The 21,465-nt window shown below is 40.7% G+C and overlaps 1 protein-coding gene across 10 annotated transcripts in view; it reads right to left on the reverse strand.

Annotated features, from left to right (window-relative positions):
• The window catches only part of MAPDA (N6-Methyl-AMP deaminase), a 31,052-nt gene that overhangs the window by 6,903 nt on the left and 2,684 nt on the right, over positions 1-21,465 (reverse strand). For 7 of the 10 annotated variants that reach the window (XM_074393761.1, XM_003928942.4, XM_010339569.3 and 4 more), the window contains 6 exons: positions 20,631-20,858; positions 19,948-20,078; positions 19,055-19,115; positions 15,401-15,488; positions 3,569-3,650; positions 479-605 (listed from right to left, as the gene is read on the reverse strand). In XM_074393761.1, coding sequence (XP_074249862.1) covers positions 479-605; positions 3,569-3,650; positions 15,401-15,488; positions 19,055-19,115; positions 19,948-20,078; positions 20,631-20,690 — 549 coding nt within the window. In that variant the 5' untranslated portion in view covers positions 20,691-20,858. Of the gene's footprint in view, positions 1-478; positions 606-3,568; positions 3,651-15,400; positions 15,489-19,054; positions 19,116-19,947; positions 20,079-20,590; positions 20,859-21,465 lie in introns of those variants that run through there. The other 3 variants (XM_074393763.1, XM_074393764.1, XM_074393765.1) reach the window with 3 other exon arrangements.

The following is a 21,465-nucleotide window of genomic DNA, read 5'->3' on the forward strand; positions in this document are numbered from 1 at the left end:
AACATTCTACAAGGCACGGGGCAGCCCCATAACAAATTATTCAGCCCCAAATATCAAGATTTCTGCTTCAATCTGACATTCAAGAAGCTCAGGCCAACATTTCTCAACTACCTATGAGACAGCTAAGCCCTAACACCCTAAGACATCCATTCATTGTATGTAATGAATTACATTATAGTGCATATAGTCTGGTACCAGTTGTGTACCATCTTCAGAAGAATGGAGAAAATAGTCATAGAGTCAGGCAACTCTTTTTTTTTTTTTTTTTTTTTTAGGGTACTTAATTCGTTCACAGAACCTTGGATGAAAGCTGCTCTAGGCATTCTAGTCATCCAGGGCAGAACAGGCCTTCATCCACAGAGTGGAGTGTCTGCTGGACGCTATGGAGAATGCAGTGCAAGATGCCCAAAGCTAGTCCTTAACCCACTAACTGATTATACCTTTTAGAATTAAAATCTATGTAGGAAAAATAACTTACAGTAGGGTCTCCACTGAGGTCAAGGCCAAGAACTGTACCCTCAGTAGAAAGGAAGAACTCCTCGGCAAGTTTTACAGTCTCCTTGGCTACTAAAGGGCCACCTCTTCTGTCAATTGCTATCAAATACCTTTAACATAAGAAAGACGGAGCTGAAAACTAATATGATACAGATTTAAAAGACAATTGAGTGTGGCCAGAGATGGCAGATTACATATAATGCATCTCACTAGGAAAAGTAGAACCTGACTAAATCTAGACAACATGATATTTTACTTTGCCATACAGAGACACGAATTCCTAATAGCATCAAGAACCTAGTCAGTGTTCAGATTTCCAGTTGTCTTTTGAGTTTTTTTGTTCCTGTATTTGTTTCTTCAGTTTGTTTGATTCAGGATCCCAACAAGGTCCACACTTTGTGTAAATCAATGTATCACCTAAGCCTCTCTTCATCTACAACCACTCCTTCCTCTCCTCCCACCTCCCACCCTGCTTTTCTTGTAACTTACTTCTTGAAGAAACCAAGTTGTTTGTCCTACAAAGTTTTTCATGGTCTGGATTTTGTAGATTGTATCTCTGTGTTGTTAACATGTTTTCCTATTTCTTATATTTCTTACCTAGTGTAGAGGCAGATCAGATTCCATTTTTTGGCAAAAGTAAACTCAGAGGTAAACTGGTGGTGGTGTGTTTTTAGGAGGCTTAGATCCATTATTCCATTAGGGGTTACAAAAATAGTAACATTCTCATTATAAAATGTATCCAATATCTGATATAAGGTCATTCTTCAAATACTGGCTGTAATTTTATAGGACTTGAATACTCAAAGAATCCCTGTTAATATTTCTTTTTCTTTTTTCTTTTTTTTTTTTTTTTTTTGAGAGTTTGGCGCACCACCCAGGCTGGAGTGCGATGGCATGATCTCAGCTCACGGCAACCTCTGCCTCCTGGGTTCAAGTGATCCTTCTGCCTCAGCCTCCCAAGTAGCTGGGATTACAGGCGCCTGCCACCAGGTCCAGCTAATTTTTGTATTTTAGTAGAGACAGAGTTTCGCCATGTTGGCCAGGCTGGTCTCGAACTCCTGACCTCAGGTGATCCACCCACGTTGGCCTCCCAAAGTTCTGTGATTACAGGCATAAGCCACCACCGTGCTTGGCCTGTTAATATTTCTTGAATATCCAGAGAAGCCCTGTAATTTTTCTTCAGCAGTTATTAGCTTACTATTTATTCACAACATAAATTCCTTCAGTATTTGCTCATTTAAGTATTTACAAAATTTAGATCAACTATATATAAAATGCTGTATCTTTTTCTTCACTCAGCAACTTCCCATGCCTTTAAAATAATGTTAGAAATAGTACAAATCATATGAACATACCATAACGTAATTGTACTCTGAATGCTGGACATTTTAGGATATTTTCTAATTTTTGTTATAAATAACATCACAATATGGAATCTTATGCATAAATCAATCTATTTTCTAGGATACATTTCTAGCAGAGAATAACTGGGTCAAAGGGAAAACCTTTTTTTTTTTGAGACAGAGTTTCACTTTTGTTACCCAGGCTGGAGTGCAATGGCGCAATCTTGGCTCATCGCAACCTCTGCCTCCTGGATTCAGGCAATTCTCCTGCCTCAGCCTCCTGAGTAGCTGAGATTACAGGCACGTGCCACCATGCCCAGCTAATTTTTTGTATTTTTAGTAGAGACGGGGGTTTCACCATGTTGACCAGGATGGTCTCGATCTCTTGACCTCGTGATCCACCCACCTCGGCCTCCCAATGTGCTGGAATTACAGGCTTGAGCCACCGTGCCCGGCTTGGGAAAACCTTTTTTTATAAATCTTGACATATATTGCTCTTTAGAGAGGTTTTTTCCCCCTTACCTGTATATAAGTGCAGGATTTAAAGAGGTTTTATTAATTATATATGTTTACCAGCAGTGCATAACTGCACAAACACTGGTTATTACTTTTTTTTAGCCTATTGAAACAGCATTGTAATATAAGATTAGTGAGTTAGTTTTCTATGTATTTCTATACATTTACCAGTTATTTTTATGTCTTCTTTTCTGCATTCTATTCTTGTCTTCTGCTTGGTTTTTCACTGGGGTATTAGTCTAGTTAAGCTTAATTTTTAGAGTCTTATAGCCTGAAACTATACAGCTAGCTTTTTTCCTTTATTCATTCAGGGCTTTACTGAGCCCCTACTATGTACCTGCTTTGTAGTTAGTACTAAAGATGTAGTGGTGAATCAAAAAACAAGGTCCTTGGCTTCACTAAACTTACACTCTAGTGGGTGGGTATATATACAAAGGAAATAAACGAAATTTTATTTGGCTTTACTACACTTACATTCTAGTGGGTGAGCATATATACAAAGGAAATAAAGGAAAGAGGATTAGCAGGGCACTTTAGACAGAGTGGTAAAGGAAGGCTCCTCTGAGGAAGTGACAGCCAAATTGAGACCTGAAATATGAGAAGAAGCCAGCTGGGCAGGAATCTGGTAGAAATGTGTTCTGGGGGCCAGGCGCGTTGGCTCACGCCTGTAATCCAAGCACTTTGGAGGCCAAGGCGGGTGGATCACCTGAGGTCAGGAGTTCGAGACCAGCCTGACCAATATGGTGAAACCCCATCTTTAAAAAAAAAAAAGAAAATAAAAATAAAAATAAAAAAAGAAATGTGTTCTGGGAAGTACTAAACAAAGGTGCTGAAGGGGGACAGTCTTTCTTGCTTATTTTAGGAACAGACAGTAGGCCCACGTGTAAGGGAGGAGGAGTTGTCTAGATGAGCTGCTGACGTAAGAGAGGCAGCCAGATCACATGGGACCTTGTGGGCCACAGTAAGAAGTTCATTTTAGCTGAACAGCAAAGGAACACCATACTTTACTCAAATAAAAATACTCAGATTTTCACTGCCAAGTGAATAAATTCAGAATTGTGTTCTCACTTTCAACAGGGTTCTTGATTTTATTTTTCTATTGTAGAAATCAATTAATGATTAATTTTTAAAAATCCATTACACCCATGATGAAAACAGTAAAAATTCACATTCTGGTTTTGTAAATTTTAACTACTAAGGTACAATCTTCTTACCTAACATCAATGTCTAAGTTTTCTTGTTTGGACTGTTTTATACCTTCAAGTATAGATTCCACATAAATCTTTTTAGTCATTCCTGAAAAGGACACATAGAAAATACATGTAAAGAGATCATCAACTATTTCATCCTTCACCTTCAGTAATTCTACATAAACAATTACATTTTTACTTTATGCTATGACAAGAGCATGGTTAAAGATGAGTGAAAACATGGCTCTTACGGGTATATTTTAGTAAATGCAAATTATATTTTAATAAAATTGGGGGGAAATGAAGTACTAGAGAAATGAAATAAAAAAGATAAAGACTTTTTTTTTTTTTTTTTTTTTTTTTGAGACAGGGTCTGGCTGTCACCCAGGCTGGAGTGCAGTGGAACAATCTTGGCTCACTGAAACCTTTGTCTCTTGAGCTCAAGCCACCCTGCCACCTCAGCCTCCTGAGTAGCTGAGACTACAGGTGTGTACCACTGAGGAGGGAGACCCAGGCATTTAGGATTCCTTCCCCCTCTGTCACTTCCACTGTGCATCTCAATAGAAGAGAGAGCAGGTCAGCTGGCGCCTCCTGAATCTTCTTCCTGAAAACAACAGGCTAAGCCATAAGAAAACTTCAGAAGGCACTATTTTTACTTAAAACAAAATCAAACCAGAAACTTTTTCACATGTGAGTCCTAAAACTGTAAACCGAAACCCTTTCATATGTAACTCCTGAAACATTAAACAAAAACCTTTTCACATGTGACTCCTAAAACTGTGAACTGGAACCCTTTCTTTTTTTTTTTTTTTTTTTTTTTTGAGACGGAGTTTCGCTCTTGTTACCCAGGCTGGAGTGCAATGGCGCGCTCTCGGCTCACCACAACCTCCGCCTCCTGGCTTCAGGCAATTCTCCTGCCTCAGCCTCCTGAGTAGCTGGGATTACAGGCACACGCCACCATGCCCAGCTAATTTTTTGTATTTTTAGTAGAGACAGGGTTTCACCATGTTGACCAGGATGGTCTCGATCTTTTGACCTCGTGATCCACCCGCCTCGGCCTCCCAAAGTGCTGGGATTACAGGCTTGAGCCACCGCGCCCAGCAAACTGGAACCCTTTCACATGTAATTCCTGAAACTGTAAACTGAAACCCTTTAAAACTGTGAACTGAAACCCTTTCATATGTAAACAGAAACCTTTTCACATGTGAGTCCTAAAACTATGAACTTAAGATTCTTTCACGTGTAGCATCTAAAGTATAAGCCTATATAAAGGCTGAACCTCCCTTTGTTGGACGAGTTTTGCTATTAGGCACACATGCCAACAAAGCTCCCAGCTGTAATACATTCCTTCCTCCTGCAATAGGTGTCCAAGAGATCCTTTCCTGTGGTCGCTCCTGCTACATTTTTGGTGCATTGGCCAGGAAGCGAGTCTCAGATAGCAGACGGTGGGAAAAGTCTCTTAGGTGGTTTGCCTAGATGTGCGGAGCATCCCTGCAGGGGACTCCTGCTCGCTGAGGTGACGCATCCTGAGAGCACTCCCAGGCAGGTATTTGCCCAGTGGAAAAGCCTCACCAGAGCGAAGCAAGGAGGCCCTGCAGTGTCGATCCACCCAGTGGCTGAACACCGAGGAGGAATGAATATTTGGGGAAGTCTGGACACTAAATTTGGTAAGATTGAACACAGGAAAGTAGCCCACACCATTTTGGGTGGAAGCGTGGCCTGATCACCCACGGGTGCCAGATCGGCACGTTGGAAGGTAGCTCTCTGTAAGCTTGGAAGCTTTTGCTTATGGTTTTGAAATGGAGGGAGAGCAATCAGGTGTGTGTATTTTTAAGAGAAGCTTGAACTCGGGAAAGTAGCCCACCCCATTTTGGGTGGAAGCGTGGCCTAATCACCCATGGGTGCCAGATTGGCACGTTGAAAAGTAGCTCTCTGTAACCTTAGAAGCTTTTGCTTAGTTTTGAATTGGAAGGAGAGCAATTGAATGTGTGTCTGTGTGTATAAATGTGTCTGACCGGACTCATCAGTCGTAAAAGGTATCAGGCCCATTAGGAGGGGCCTCATGGGTCGAGCAATTTGTAAAAATTAGAGACAGCCACAAAAAGCTTGAGTGAAGGAGCCTCTAGGCGATTGCAAAAAAATTAAAGTGAATGTAAATCAGAAAGTGCTCTGTGCTACGTAGGAACGGGAACTGCTGTGAGTGAACTAGCATTCTCCTAGCTGTTAAGAATTGTTTCTGTAAAGCGTTAATATAGGTCACTCCCATAGTAAGCCCACCCCTTTAAAAACCATGCTAAAAAATTTCAAGAAGGGATTTAGTGGAAATTATAAAGTAACTATAACACCAAAAAAATTAAAAGTTTTATGCAAGGAAAATTAGCCAGCACTTAGAGTAAGTTAGCCCCCCCTAAAAACCCTAGACAAGTCCCTTGTCTCCAAAGTAAAGTATAAAGTTATATACGGTGAGCCAGAACACCTCGATCAATTTCCATACATAGACTCGTGGTTGCAGTTAGTGTTAAACCCTCCAAAGTGGCTAAGACAGCAAGTAGCAACTGTTTTAGTAGCCAAGGGACAGACTGCTAAAAACCACCATTCCCCTCGCCACTAAGAAACATGGAATCTCAAAGTCTAGGCAAATTCAGTAGCAGAGACAACTCCCAAAGTTTTAGTAGACCCAGCGGCAGAAGAGTTTTTGTTGATGATGCCTCCTCCTCCTCCTCAAGGACTCCCTGCCCTTGGGCCGGAGGCTTCAGCATCCCTACCAGAGCTGCACACCCCTAAAATCCTCCAAAGCAGACAAAAGAGAATGTGGAAAAACTCCGTCCATTGCTGCTCACTTCCAAGAGGGAACTCCCCCTCTGGCAGCTTGTCTGCAACCCAAGGCCAGGGTGCAGATGCCTTTAAGATAGCAGAGGTACACAGGAGTGGAAGAGGATGGCCACATGGTAAAAAGGTGTGTTTTGACGTACCTGCCGTTCACCTTGGCTGATCTTATCAATGAAAAACAACCCGTCTTATACCAAGAAACCCCAAGCTCTCAATCTACTGCAAACTATTATTCAGACTTATAACCCCATTTGCACTGATTGCCATCCTCTGCTTATACATCTTTTTTTAACACAGATAAAAGGCAGAGAATACTCCAAGCCACTTCTACTTGACTGGAGGAGCATGTTCCTGCAAATTACCAGAACCCCCAAGAGTATAGAAAAAGGGGGGTTCCTGGAAATTGCCACAGTCTGCCCGCCTAGGCCTGCAATGCGATCAGTGTGCATTCTGTTGAAAAAAAAAAAAAGACTCTAATAAAAGAAAAAAAAATGTCCACAGTTAACTGAAAAACAAGACAATCCTAAGCAGGAGGATCCAAATAAGCGTGAAGGGGCTCAGTTCAATCTAATGGAAGGGCCACTGGGCTAAAAGAGATGTGGGCTAGACTTATGCCCCCAAAGAGCCCATAGTCCAAATAACAGCCCTGTAACCCTCCATCAAAAGGAACAAGGCCAGTGTTGTTAAATCTATTAAGGTATTAAAAGAACAAACTTTCTTGTATTTAATAAATTGCCCCTGCCCCCCTTCTCCAGCAACACCTGTTGTGCAAATGGAGGGCCACTATCCCATTCAACAAAAAAGACTACCTGCAGCTAAAACTGCCTCAGTTGGGGGGTCATCCAGGCTCTCACTGTCCCTTAGGAAGGAGGGTGAAGATTTCCTAGCCAGAAGCAGAGGACTGATATTATTGCCCAGGCCAGTGCAGGGTTTGCGTGGCTTTGCACCCAACTTACACACGCAGTTAGGATTATTGCCAGCATCCGATAGTTGGTTCACTTAATTAGACTTAAAAAATACCTCCTTAGCATTGGACTGGCCTTAGAGAGTCAAAAACTATTTGTATTTCAATAGGAGAAACCCAGAATCGGGCATAACCACTCAATGCACCTGAACCCAGCTTCCCAGGGACTCAGAAGCTCTCTCATCATCATTAGGGAGGCATCAGCCCGTGATCATCCTCCAGAAGCTTCTTGCTTGCATGCTGCCTCCGTATGCTAATAACCTTCTATTAAGACACCCCACAGCAGTCGGGTGCACAAACAAATGCCTTACTTTGGCACCTGGAGGACTGTGAGTATAAAGTGTCTAAAAGGAAAGCCCTAATTTGCCAAAAAGCAAATGCAATATCAAAGGCTCACCATCTGGAAGAGGGAACGCAGCCTAAAAGCAGAGAAAAAGCAAGCCATTTGCAAAGTCACAAAACCTGAGACTAAAAAGCAGGTAAGAGAGCTCCTGGGAGCGGTAGGTTTTGTAAATTGTCAATTTCCAAACTTTGCAGTACTGGCCAAACCCTTACACAGTGACAGAGGGAAGAGGGGAAAAGATAAGACACCCTCCAAATGGGGCAGAAGCTAAAAGTAAGACTTCTGTTAGCCCTGGTTTTAGGGTTAGCCGATTTTAACACAGCCTCTTCATGCTCTCAAAAAAAAAAAAAAAAGAGAAAAAAAATGGCAATCAAAGATTCTAGCCTCAACTCTGGGAAAAATTTAAATATAAAAGCAGCCCACACAGCGGTGACTCTAAGGAATAACAAAAGACCTCATTGTTAAGCCTGCCAAATACCAGGGCCTGCTATGTGCAGTGGTTGTACAAGCCATACGTAAGACCACTTGTTTAGGTCAAGCGTCACTTGAAAAGATGCTGGGTCGGTACTTTTACTTTTTTTTTTTTGGGGGGGGGGCGGGGGACAGAGTTTCACTCTTGTTACCCAGGCTGGAGTGCTGGAGTGCAATGGCGCGATTTCGGCTCACCACAACCTCCGCCTCCTGGGTTCAAGCAATTCTCCTGCCTCAGCCTCCTGAGTAGTTGGGATTACAGGCATGTGCCACCATGCCCAGCTAATCTTTTGTATTTTTAGTAGAGACGGGGCTTCACCATGTTGACCAGGATGGTCTCGATCTCTCGACCTCGTGATCCACCTGCCTCAGCCTCCCAAAGTGCTGGGATTACAGGCTTGAGCCACCGCGCCCGGCCCAGTACTTTTACATCTTACAGTTATCAGCCTCAACTAAAATTGTAGCACAGCAATGAATTCATTACATGTCGGCAACATAACGTGAAGCAGGGTCCCAACTATTCTCCCTGGCATTCAAGCTTACGGAGCAGCTCTGTTTAAAAATCTCCAGGTAAACTTTACTAAAATGTCCAAGTGTAGGAAACATAGGTATTTGTTAGTCCTAGTGTGCACATACTCTAGGTGAAACTAAAAAAGCCCATGAAGTAATCTGTGTGCTGCTTCGAGATCTTATCCCTAGGTTTAGACTGCCACTGTGCATCAGATCAGACAAGGGACCAGCATTTGTGGAGGATTTCGTCCAAAAAACAGCAACGGTCTTAGGTATCACCTGAAAACTGCATGCTGCCTACTGACCTCAGAGTTCCGGAAAAGTAGAAAAATCAAAAACAGCTTAGGGAAAGTGTGTCAGGAAACAAGATTAAAGTGAGTGCAAGCACTTCCCTTGGTGTTATTCAAAATTAAAGGCACCCCCCTCTAGGAAAAACAGGAGATTCCCCTATAAAGTCTTATACCATAAGCCCCCTCCCCTACTCTAGGCACTCCTAGGAACTCCTCAGAAGTGGGGAGAGATTAAGTTAGGATGCTAGTTACTAGCCCTAGAAAAAAAATCGCTTAAAATACTTCAACCTAAGTAAATAACAAATGTTCTGTAAGCCCTTTTCTCACTAAGTAATCATGTGTAAACAAAGGACAGGAGTACAGTCCCTCTACAGCCACAATGGAAAAGACCTCAGACCTGATCCTGACCAATCCCACAGCTGTAAAGGTAAAGGGACTCCCAGCCTAAATCCACCACAGCCGTGTAAAAACCAGCAACACCTAAGACTTAGACCAGGCATCCCCAAACTTTTTACACAGTGGGCCAGTTCACTGTCCCTCAGACTGTTGGAGGGCCGCCACATACTGTGCTCCTCTCACTGACCACCAGTGAAAGAGGTGCCCCTTCCTGAAGTGCGTTGGGGAGCCGGATAAATGGCCTCATGCGGCCCGCGGTCCATAGTCTGGGGACGCCTGACTTAGACCAAGGCAAGGACTGCTGAATCACCTTAAAAAGGACAACAAGCTCTGCTCCAGCCACACCCCAAAAGGTGGCTGGTCCACGCATGGCCAAAGCATGAAAAAATTCATCATAAAACTTGCTGTTCTTAATATTTAGACTTGTACAGTAAAGACATTAACTGATTTTAAAGAATGCTCTCAATGTGTCCACCAGGTTACAAAGGTAGGGTGAAATGTCACTGCCATTCTTTTGTTTTACAGATATTATAAGTACACAGGAACACAAAAGGGAACGTGTTTATACAATAGTACTCAGTATAAGATATGTAGACTGGGGGATAGACAGCCTAATGTATGTTACAACCCAGCAAAGCCCCCTATACATACAACTTTTAAAATTAAACTCCTGACAAGGCGATAAAATAGCCCTACTAAATTAATTGCCAGGACAGAAGAAAGAGGAAGCCCAAAACAGGTCACACTAAAAGTTTAATGCCTGTGCAGCCATCAATATCTATCCTTCTGGTGCCAGGGACTTTAGTTCCCTCGAGTAAAAACAAAGTTATGCAACAGAGCATAAATATCTCTGCCAAAAAACCTACTGGTGCTGTGACTGCACCTATTAGTCCTGTGTCACCTGAGCCACTTGAAAAAATAATAAAAATAATCCTGTTCGCCTTGTAAAAAGGAAAAACACCACTTCAAAACGTAATGTCCCCTGTATCTCAGGACATTGTAAGCCAGTAAAATTAATAATCATAAACCCCCAAGACCCCAAATAGAAAAAAAGGGAAAGTGTAGTGCTAGGAATTGATGAAAAAAGACTTAACCCTAATGTTAGTATGCAAATTCAGAAAAAAGTCCAGAAACTCTCAGCCCAGCCAGTGTACCAACACTTTTATAACATATTAAATAAACCACTACCAGAGCTTCCAAGAACAACAAAGAACTTGTTCCTCCAACTGGCTGAAAATGTGGCCCATTCCCTCAACGTCACTTCTTGCTATGTATGTAAAGGAACGACCATGGGTGACAGGTAGCCATAGAAAGCCTGTAAGTTATTACCTTTTGACCCTGTCCCAGACCTAACCTCAGTTCAAAAGGTTCAAACCAACAGTTTCTAGGTTTTAAAAGTCTCAATTATTAGACAATACTGTTTAGCCAGAAAGGGAGCAAGCTTCACTATTCCAGTAGAAAAGCTTAGCTGCTTAGGGCAGCAATTGTATAACAGAACCATAGGCACAGTAACCTAGTGGAGCTCAAATTATACAAAAAAGAACCCCTTCCTAAAATTTCCAAAATTGCAGGATGCTTAAAATCATCCTAAGTACCAAAAAAATTAAACAGTCCCACCTGGGTTATACTGGCTATGTAGACATAAGGCATACATACAACTGCCTAACAGGTAGACAGGTAGCTGTGTCATAGGCATCATTAAGCCCTCTTTCTTCCTATTATCTGTTAAAACCAGTAAGCTATTAAGGTATCCAGTCTACTCTGCTAAGGAAAAAAAAACCTAAAAATAAAGGATTGGACAGATGGTAAGTGGCCACCAGAAAAAATTATTAAGTATTATAAGCCGGCCACATGAGCCAAAAATGGCTCATGGGGATACCAAACCCCTATCTACATGCTCAACCAAATCATCTGGTTGCAGGCTGTTTTAAAAATACTCACTAATAAAACAGGCAAAGCTCTGTCCCTCTTAGCCCGACAAGAAACTCAAATAAGAAATGCAATTTATCAGAACTGGCTGCCCCTAAATTATTTGCTAGTAGCCGAAAAAGAAGTCTGTGAAAAATTCAATCTAACCAACTGCTGTCTGCACATAAATGACCAGAGGCAAGCAGTAAAAGATACTGTGCAAGACATGACCAAACTAGTACACATACCTGTACAGGTGTAGCACGGATTTAACCCTTAGTCCTTATTTAAAGGTTAGTTCTCATCCTTAAAAAAATTCAAAACCCTCATTATAAGTGTTATAATAATAATAGGTGTTTGTTTGTTGCTCCCTTGTCTACTCCCCTTGTTCCTTCAAATAATTAAAGGCTTCATCACTACTGTAGTTAGCCAAAAAAATGACATCACAAGTGTATTATATAAAACATAATCAGTTTCTTCAAAAAATCTGAAAAGTAAAAATAAAAGTGAGACCTCTCACTAATATTATAAAATGGTGAAAGTCTCAAAGAGAGGGATGAGGAGGGAGACCCAGGCATTTAGGATTCCCTCCTGCTCTGTCACTTCCACTGTGTATCTCAATAGAAGAGAGAGCAGGCCAGCTGGCGCCTCCTGAATCTTCTTCCTAAAAACACAGGCTAAGCCACAAAAAAACTTCAGAAGTCACTATTTTTACTTAAAACAAAATCAAACCAGAAACCTTTTCACATGTGAGTCCTAAAACTGTAAACCAAAACCCTTTCATATGTAATTCCTAAAACTGTAAACAAAAAACTTTTCACATGTGAGTCCTAAAACTGTGAACCGGAACCCTTTCATATGTAATTCCTGAAACTGTAAACTGAAACCCTTTCATATGTAATTGTTAAAACTGTAAACTAAAACCCTTTCATATGTAATTCCTAAAACTGTGAACTGAAACCCTTTCATATGTAATTCCTAAAACTGTGAACTGAAACCCTTTCATACGTAAACAGAAATCTTTTCACACGTAAGTCCTAAAACTATAAACTTAAGATTCTTCCACGTGTAGCATCTAAAGTATAAGCCTATATAAAGGCTGAACCTCCCTTTGTTAGACAAGTTTTGCTATTAAGCACGCATGCCAACAAAGCTCCCAGCTGTAATACATTCCTTCCTCCTGCAATAAGCGTCCAAAAGATCCTTTCCCGTAGCCGCTCCTGCTACACCACCATGATCAGCTAGTTTTTGGACTTTTAGTAGAGATGGAGTTTTGCCACCTTGCTCAGGCTGGTCTCAAACTCCTGGGTTGAAAGTGATCTGCCTGCCTTGGCCTCCCAAAGCACTGGGATTACAGGCATGAGCCATCATATCCATCCTGGTTTTTTTTTTTTTTTTTTTTTTAATAAAAAAAAAAGGGACATTTTCTCTCCTGGTCCAGAAAAAAAATCCTAACTTGGGTTCCTTTCCCCTCAATCCTGCTCAGGCTTAGTGTTTCTCATCCAGGGAACCAGGCATGTTCTTCTATGTATGAGTGCTCTGCTCTCTGGGAAGATCTGCAAGAGTGCTCTCCAGAACAACCTCCTGTAAAATACCTTCTTTTCTTTTTCTTTAGGCTACATTGGGAAGAATAAAATACTCTTTTACCCAGACTGTAAAATGCTTATGTTTGGTGGAAAGTCTCTGGTAAAATACAGAAAGTTATAAATAAAAATAAAAATACGGCATGGTAGATCATGTCTGTAATCCCATCGCTTTGGGAGGCCAAGGCAAGATCACCTGAGGTCAGGAGTTTGAGATCACCCTGGCCAACATGGTGAAACCCTGTCTCTACTAAAAATATGCAAATGAGCTAGGCGTGATGGCACGCACCTGTAATCTCAGCTACTAGGGAAGCCAAGGTAGGAGAATCACTTGAAACTGGGAGGTGGAGGTTGCAGTGAGTCGAGATCCCACCATTGCACTCCAGTCTGGGTGACAGAGCAAGACTCTGTCTCAAAAATAAATAAATAAATAAATCTCCCTGCCTCCCCCACCAGATGACTACTGTGTTTTTGAGGAAGGGAATTAAATTATAGCAATAATAGTAAAAACAAAACCTTGTAATTTGTAGTTGCTACATAATAAATTTTGCTGTGTTGTGTGCCGTTTAATAGAAAACCTACCCCCCAGCTCTGCTTAAAATTAACTAAGTCCCTGTAAAACCTATCTTATTTATTCTCCCCACATTCTCAGCAAGGTTCCCAGGCATCTCAAGATTCCTATTTTTCTTGCTAACCAGCAGCAAGGTCACAGAGCACGATAACACCCACAGAATGTACAATGCGTTTCTCAAAATGCTATTTTTCGAATGTAATGTACATCACAAGACATGTTACAAATTAATTAACTGGTCTTCATTCTGACTTCTGTAAACCTATTAGCTGCTACGTCATCCTGGATGTATAAAAATTATCCCATTTTCTTTCTCCTGGGCTCAGACGTGGGACGCTAATCTGCTGAACCGGTGGCCACTTTAATAAAATCCTCCTGTTTCACCCCTTGGTCTCTCCAGTCTCCTGGGTATTCTGTAACATTTTAAGTATACATATACAGATTTATTTTTATTTATTATTTCAAGAGACCATTTTTAGGGTCTCTGTTGCTCAGGCTGGAGGGCAGTGGCAACATCATGGTTCACTGCAGCCTTGAACTCCCAGGCTCAAGTGATCCTTCTGCTCCAGCCTCCTGAGTAACTAGCACTACGGGTGTATACCACCATGCCTGGCTAATTAAAAAATATATATATATTTGTTTTGTAGAGGTGGGTCTCACTATATCGCCCAGACTGGACTCGAACTTCTGGAGTCAAGTGCTCCTCCTGCCTCAGCCTCCCAAAGCACTGGAATTATAGGCATGAGCCACTGCATTCTGCCCATATGCACATTTTTAAATAGATGAGATGCTACTAGGTATATGTGTACCCAGTTCAGTCACTTAACATGATTTGAGCATTTTCTCATGTCATTAAAGTGTCTTCACCAGTATTTTTAATGGTTGCCTAATATTTCATTAGCCTTTATTTAACCATTCCTCTACTGTTGCATATTTAGGTTGATATCCTTCTTTTGAAACTCCATTTAAAGAGTGCTACTATTTGGCAGGTTTCTTCTCTCCTTCCCTTTCAGTACTCTCACCAGGAAAACGTGGAACTGATTCTATGGTTCAAAAATGCAAGATGAGAGCCTTCTCCTTATCTCATGTAAACACTTACTTTACAATAATAGTTTCAAAAATTTTACCCCTAAATGATTACTGAGCTACACAGATCAGAATGCAAGATGACCTAGGTCTCTTTGGGTCATAAACAAGGTGTTAAGAGGGCCCCAATGTCTCCTGATGCTGTTCTTAGAGAAGGAGAATCTCAGGAAATTCCTCCAGACCATATCCAGATCTCATCTCTATTCTAAGAGGTTTTACCACATCACAGCTTGCTCATGGCCTAAGAAACTATTCCCTGTGAAGTGAATGAATAACCCACATTTCAGTAACTACCATAAAACATGATTCTGCATCCACTCAGCGACATTGTCTCATAAGTGCCTGTGATGCAGGGAGCAAGAATCAGCCTCTGCTTGTGACAATGCAACTATAAGGAGCAGGTATCTTTTTCTCAGAGTGAAAACAACAAAACAAGGATGAACAAAAGAAATTGTTGCAGGCTTTTGTTTCCTTCCTTAAACAGATAATGCCTGACTGGAATTTTGCTACTTTTTACTTAAGAATAACTCACTCATTAATAATGTACATTGGGATGGGTGCAGAGGCACACACCTGTAATCCCAGCACTTTTGGAGGCTGAGGTGATTGTTGGGCCCAGGAATTTGTGGTTACAGTGATCTATGTTTGTGCCACTGCACTCCAGCCTAGGCAAAACAGCAAGACCATGTCTCCAAAACAAACAAACAAAATGAGTATCATCAATGTTTATGAGAGAGAGGACTTGGACTGTTCAATGAAATACAGAAGGTTCAATGAAATACAGAACAATACAATAGTGTAAAAGTTAGTGCTTCATACTCCCAGTACTTCATACTCCCACTCACAAACATGATCAAAGCACCCGGGAAAAGGATAGTACATTTGCTGAGAAGATTAAATTCTACCAGTAGCATTTTCTCTTCTGGGTGTGCTCCTTAGTTCCAAGTACTTGACACCATCATCTGCAAATTCTTTTATGACATCTTTTGTGACCTGATAATAAAGATAATGTATACAATATTAATAATGTTTGTGTAAGGGTCCCAATGAATATGCCAAGTGCTACAGCTTCACTTTACTCATTAAATTTGATTTGCAAGAAATGTTGTAAGTTTTCCACATGGTAGAGGTTATCCACTTTGTCACATCCCTGATTGAGACCATGCAGAGCAGCAATATTTCCAATCACTCCCATCACCTCCATTCCCACATTAAATCCCAATCTGCACACTAGCTACACCTTTTATTTCTTTTCCCTTGTAAACATTTCTCTATTTCCTAATATTTATAATAGCAGATTGATACAATAAAGAAATGAGGCAAAACTAAAACCAGTCAGAACCATCTATTATGTGTAGACTGCTAGGAAATGGACATCCAGAAATAAACAGCTAAAATGACTAGGTATTACTAATGTGTTATTTGAAGACATGGCTTAAAGTTTTTATTAAAGTTATTTAGGAATAGGTTATATTATTCAAAAAATTCTGGCAGGGTTAAATTTTCTTGAGAAGTACTTAGGGCAAAGAAAGCAGGTAATAAAAATGAGTAAAACTGTATCCAATTTAGTGCAAATCTCAATAATCCCAAAGTTCCTGAAGGCATGTTTTTCCTTTCCGCCTTCAAACTAAAAAGTCCACAAAAAAAAAAAAAAAAAAAAAAGACTTAAGTTGAGGAAGCTGTGACAAATTGCCCTAATTAGTCCTTACAGTTGGTATCCTAATCTTAATCTGCTTTAATACATGCACACAGGCATGCGAGTGCAGTGTCCTGGCAAAGCAACAGGGACTGGCTGTTTGTACAGACAGTGCCTAATAGTATGGCACTACCATGGTGAATTCATAGCAATCCAAGTTCTTGGCCTCTTCTTCTTTCTTTTACCACTAAAGACAAAAATGAACTTATTATAACATAAGTGGAATGGGTAGCTTAGTTTCATCCAGAGGTCTAAGGACCCAGATTCTGAGAATACACAGTCGAAGATAATATGTCAGCATTCTAAACATCAAACTCCTGGACCAAGCAAGATATCACTGCTGCCTCCACCAAGGAACATGACACTGCAGCCTCCATGCCATCATTAATGGCATTGGCCCCATGGCACTGCTACTCCAGGAACTCCCTCTTGTTGTCACTGACACCACTAAACTGCGGCCTCATTTTTATATTAATAGGTTGAGGAATCTGGATGCCATCATTGTCCCAGAAGTGAACAGACACAAACTCACCTACCCCAGCTCACATTAGACTAATGCAGAAACCTGTTTGACTGTGAGGAGTTGGGTAAAAGTGAGGGTTTGAAATAGTAGTCCTTTGCAGTGACTGAAGTGACTACTATCCCTCTTACTGAGTGGCTAGCTCTCTGTAAAACCAAATGAACAACGAAAAACTAGCAAGTATGGAGCAAGAGCAAAAGGAACATGATTTACCTAGGTCACAGTGAAGCCTAGAGAATCATCCCTAACCCACATCCAAGAACATTTCCCTGGGGTCTACATCTGTCTTTGCCAGATTTAGCCCTTTCTGTGATGTGCAGTAGGTACTGAAGACACCTCTTTGGGCTTTCCTCTCCTATGCACTGAACTGAGAGTATCTATTCCAATTCTTTTTCCAGACAGAGTACATCACATTTAGTTAAGATCCTACTTACTCAAAAGTCTCTAAGACTGTATAGCTTGAATGGGAAAGAGCATGAGCTCTGCAACCAGATAGAGCCGCCACTTACTCTGTGTGTGTGATCTTTTTTTTTTTTTTCTTTGAGACGGAGTTTCACTCTTGTTTCCCAGGCTGAAGTGCAATAGCACGATCTCGGCTCACCGCAACCTCCACCTCCTGGGTTCAGGCAATTCTCCTGCCTCAGCGTCCTGAGTAGCTGGGATTACAGGCATGCGTCACCATGCCCAGCTAATTTTTGTATTTTTAGTAGAGACAGGGTTTCACTTTGTTGACCAGGACGATCTCAATCTCTTGACCTCGTGATCCACCCGCCTTGGCCTCCCAAAGTGCTGGGATTACAGGCGTGAGCCACCGCGCCCGGCCATATGTGATCTTAAATAAGTTACACCTAACCTCTTTAAGCGTATTTCTTCATCTACAGAAAGGGAACAATAAAAATACCTACTTCTGAAAGTAGTCCTAAGAATAATGTCTGGTACATGTAATAATGAGTATCATTTTTTCAGCCACACTCCAATCCTCTCTTTGAGATTATACCCGGGTCACCTTGACTAGAGTTTTAAGTGATCTCCCTCACACTCAGTTCTACATTTACAAACAATCTCTTAGCTTACTCTCATATACATTTCATTTGTCATATGGGGCACGTCATTGTCACCCCCTGAACCACCTGGTAGCGCTAGGTCAAATGCACAGACTCTTTAACTTCTCACCTCATTTAACAGAGCTTTTCAACTTTCACTTTGAAATGAACGTAGCAATGAACATGGCATTATTACACCTATAGAGTACTAAACTCCTGGAATTTAAATTTCATCATTTTGCTCTGTAACACTCATCAACAAAGTGAGACCAGAGCCCTGTGGTGAACATTCCTAGCAGTGTTCATGTTATCTTTTGAGTGGCTGCTTAGAGAATGCCCTTTTGGTTCCCTATAAATCCTATGTGTGTCTCTAACACAGAGCTTACCACACTATGTTGCAGTATCTGCTTATGGGTCTCTCCAACCTAATTATAAATTCCGCAGGGGCAGAGACTGTGTCAATCTGTCTAAGACTTTAGCACAGTGCCTGGAACATTGTGGGTGCTCAGTCAGTCATTTTTTGCTGAATGAAACTATTAGCGTTAACTCTCCTCTAAAAGGTGATTAATTTACTTACCACTTATCATAAAGATCAGTCTTGACCAAAGAAAAAAATTTTTTCTTGATAAGTCAAAAGTTACCTCTCCCGAAACACAAGTTATACTTTCTTTGCATTTTTTTTTCTACTGGTTGAGAACACTGACACAATTTTGCTTCTCTCCATTTACAAAGAAGACATTTTAAAATGCCATCCTAGACACATCAATGATACAGAAGTCCATCTCCCATGTCAGACTCCAGTATCACGGAGCTTCAGATAAGAGAACATAGTGGTATCCTTTGTAACCTCATAGGGAAGGCAGAATTTCCCTAGGGATTAATCACTTAATCTCTAAGCCCTTCTTGAACTTCTTCATTCTCTATAATGTCCACTCATGCAGTGAAAGTCTCTTATGTAAAACAGACAATGCCTTATCAAGGATATCCCTATCTGTGGTCAAATATTTCATATAGATATGTTATATATAAAAAACAGGACCAAATTTTCTCTCCCATATAATTCTGTATCCTATAAAAGATGCTCCTCCTGGTTCTTTCCTCATATCTTTTATAAGAAACACAGTTTTTCTGTATGAGCTCTTAGGCAAATGTCTTATGTTGGTTTTTCTATGAGTTGCCATAAAAGAGAAAACATTTTTCATCATTCTTAATGAGAGCAAAAATAAAAAGTCAGATGCAATAATGGAAGGAAATTACTGCATAATTTTTAAACCATTCTAAAAATTCCTTCATGTCTTACCATTAGAATATCTTCTGGGCTACTAGTAAGCTGATGAATAGTTTGAAACATCTGGAAACATCTGCAATGTGAATGAAAAGTTTTAACATATTCTAGTCATCAAAACCTTGTCATCCAAAGAAACTCACTAACTGAATGAATTGAATTTTAGGCCAATAGTAAATATATATTTGTATTTACAAAGAACTACAGAACCAATGTTTCAAAAACTACATTGATCTGGAAAGATAATCAAATGACTGAAAATAAAACATTACTGATACTTTTCAGTGGGAAACAACAGTTTCCCTTGTCCAATCCACCCCTGACACCTAGAGATTTAATTTGCCTATATTTTCAAATCTAAAGACCAACCCAGGCTGGGTATGATGGCTCATGCCTGTAATCTCAGAACTTTGAAATGCTAAGGCGAGTGGTTAGCTTGAGCCCAAGAGTTTGAGACCAGCCTGGGCAACACAGGGAAACCTCATCTCTAAAAAAATTCAAAAAACATTAGCCAGTCATGGTGGCATGCATCTGCAGTCCCAGCTACTCAGTATGCTAAGGTGGAAGGACTGCTTGAGCCCCAGAGGTTGAGGCAGCAGCGAGCTGTGGTCACGCCACTGCACTCCAGTCTAGGCAGCAAAGTGAGATCCTGTCTCAAAAAAAAAAAAAGAAAAGAAAAGAAAGAATATCCCAGTATGTTATAACTTCACAAACAACAGAAATCAATAAAAATACTGCCAACAGTCTAACAGCTGGGAAAAAAAATGCTGTATGTTAAGAGATACGCTCTATGCCAGATGCCAACCCTATTTCTGTTAACTATTAAAATCTGAATTCTTACATACTACTTACAATCTCAAAGTACTGATAGAGAAAAAGAAGTACCTCCACAACCTCCCCACACTTACTCTTCTAAAGTTCTTTTCTTTCCCTTGTCAATCACAGTCATCTGATCATGGATATTAAGATCTGGCTTCTGGGCTATTAATTTCTTCATGGTATTAGAACTAATGGATCCATTCAAGTGGGCATGAAGTTCCTAAGATAAGAGATACAACCAGAAAACTTACCAAATATCCAATAGATTCATAGCATCATACCAGCTACCTGATGTTTGTAGTTTGCACCAGGCAAACTGCTTACCAGATTTAGCTATATAACAAAGTTTACAAATTTTGCCTACAAAATTTACTTTTTCTTTTCTTTCTTTCTTTTTTTTTTTTTTTTTGAGATGGGAATCTCACTCTGTTGCCAAGGCTGGAGTGCACTGGTGCAATATCAGCTCATTGCAACCTCCACCTCCAAGGTTCAAGTGATTATCCTGCCTCAACCAACTAAGTAGCTGGGACTACAGGCATGCCACCACGCCCAGCTAATTTTTGTATTTTTAGTAGAGATGGGGTTTTGCCATGTTGGCCAGGCTGGTCTCAAACTCCTGACCCAAGGTGATCCACCCACCTTGGACTCCCAAAGTGCTGGGATTTCAGGCGTGAGCCACTGTGCCCAGCAAACATTGACTTTCATGAAAAGAAGCAACATAAAAGTAATTACAATTAGCAATCACTCAAGATTTCTGTAGTTGAATTCTCACCACTTTTGGCAATTCAGAATAAAAGTCTGTCTTCCGTAGCTGTTGTTCTTCTGCATCCATTATTTTAGCAGGAAAAAAAAATGGTCCTTCTCCACTCTTATTCTTGGTATGAATAATATGATGTATTTCAGTCAGTAAATTGTATGGTGCTGAATTTCCTTCAGATTGCTTTACTTCCACACATTTTGATAAGATTAGCTGTACATGTAGCTCTGGGTTCAGCTTCACCTATTTTAACAAATGTTAGTATTTTCAGACATTAACATAAAAGCAAAGAAGCAGGATTTTGCTAATTTTTTTCTTTAAAAGGCAAAGCCCCTCTAAAACTAACTTGACTAATTTAAGTGTGTTCCATGAACACATGGAAACTGTTATTCTTAAACGTCATCCTCATAAATATGCGAGAACCCAGAAAGTCAAGGTGGCTACTTTTAAAATCAAAGTAGGAGCTGCAGTAGGAGCGCTAGGAGCTGCCATTTCAAGCTCCCAGACTCAAGGTATCCTCCCACTTCAGCCTCTCAAGTAGCAGGGACCACAGGCATGCACCACAATGTCTGGCTAATTTTAAATAAATTATTTTGTAAAGATGTGTTCTCACCATGTTGCCCAGGCTGGTCTCAAACTCCTGGGGTCAAGTGATCCACTCGCTTGAGCTAGGGTTACAGGAGTGAGCCACTGTGCCTGGCCAGATTTTCAATTTTACTCCAGGATCCTGACTTTAATCTGTGTCCCATTCAAACCATCCTCCAGACTGACCTTTAACTAGCTGTGAGTAAATTTACTGACCTACTGGCTACAATGTTAACCTATGGAAATTAAAAAGCAACTAAGCAAT

This window comes from Saimiri boliviensis, chromosome 2, assembly GCF_048565385.1.
Source record: "Saimiri boliviensis isolate mSaiBol1 chromosome 2, mSaiBol1.pri, whole genome shotgun sequence".
NCBI lineage: Eukaryota > Metazoa > Chordata > Mammalia > Primates > Cebidae > Saimiri > Saimiri boliviensis.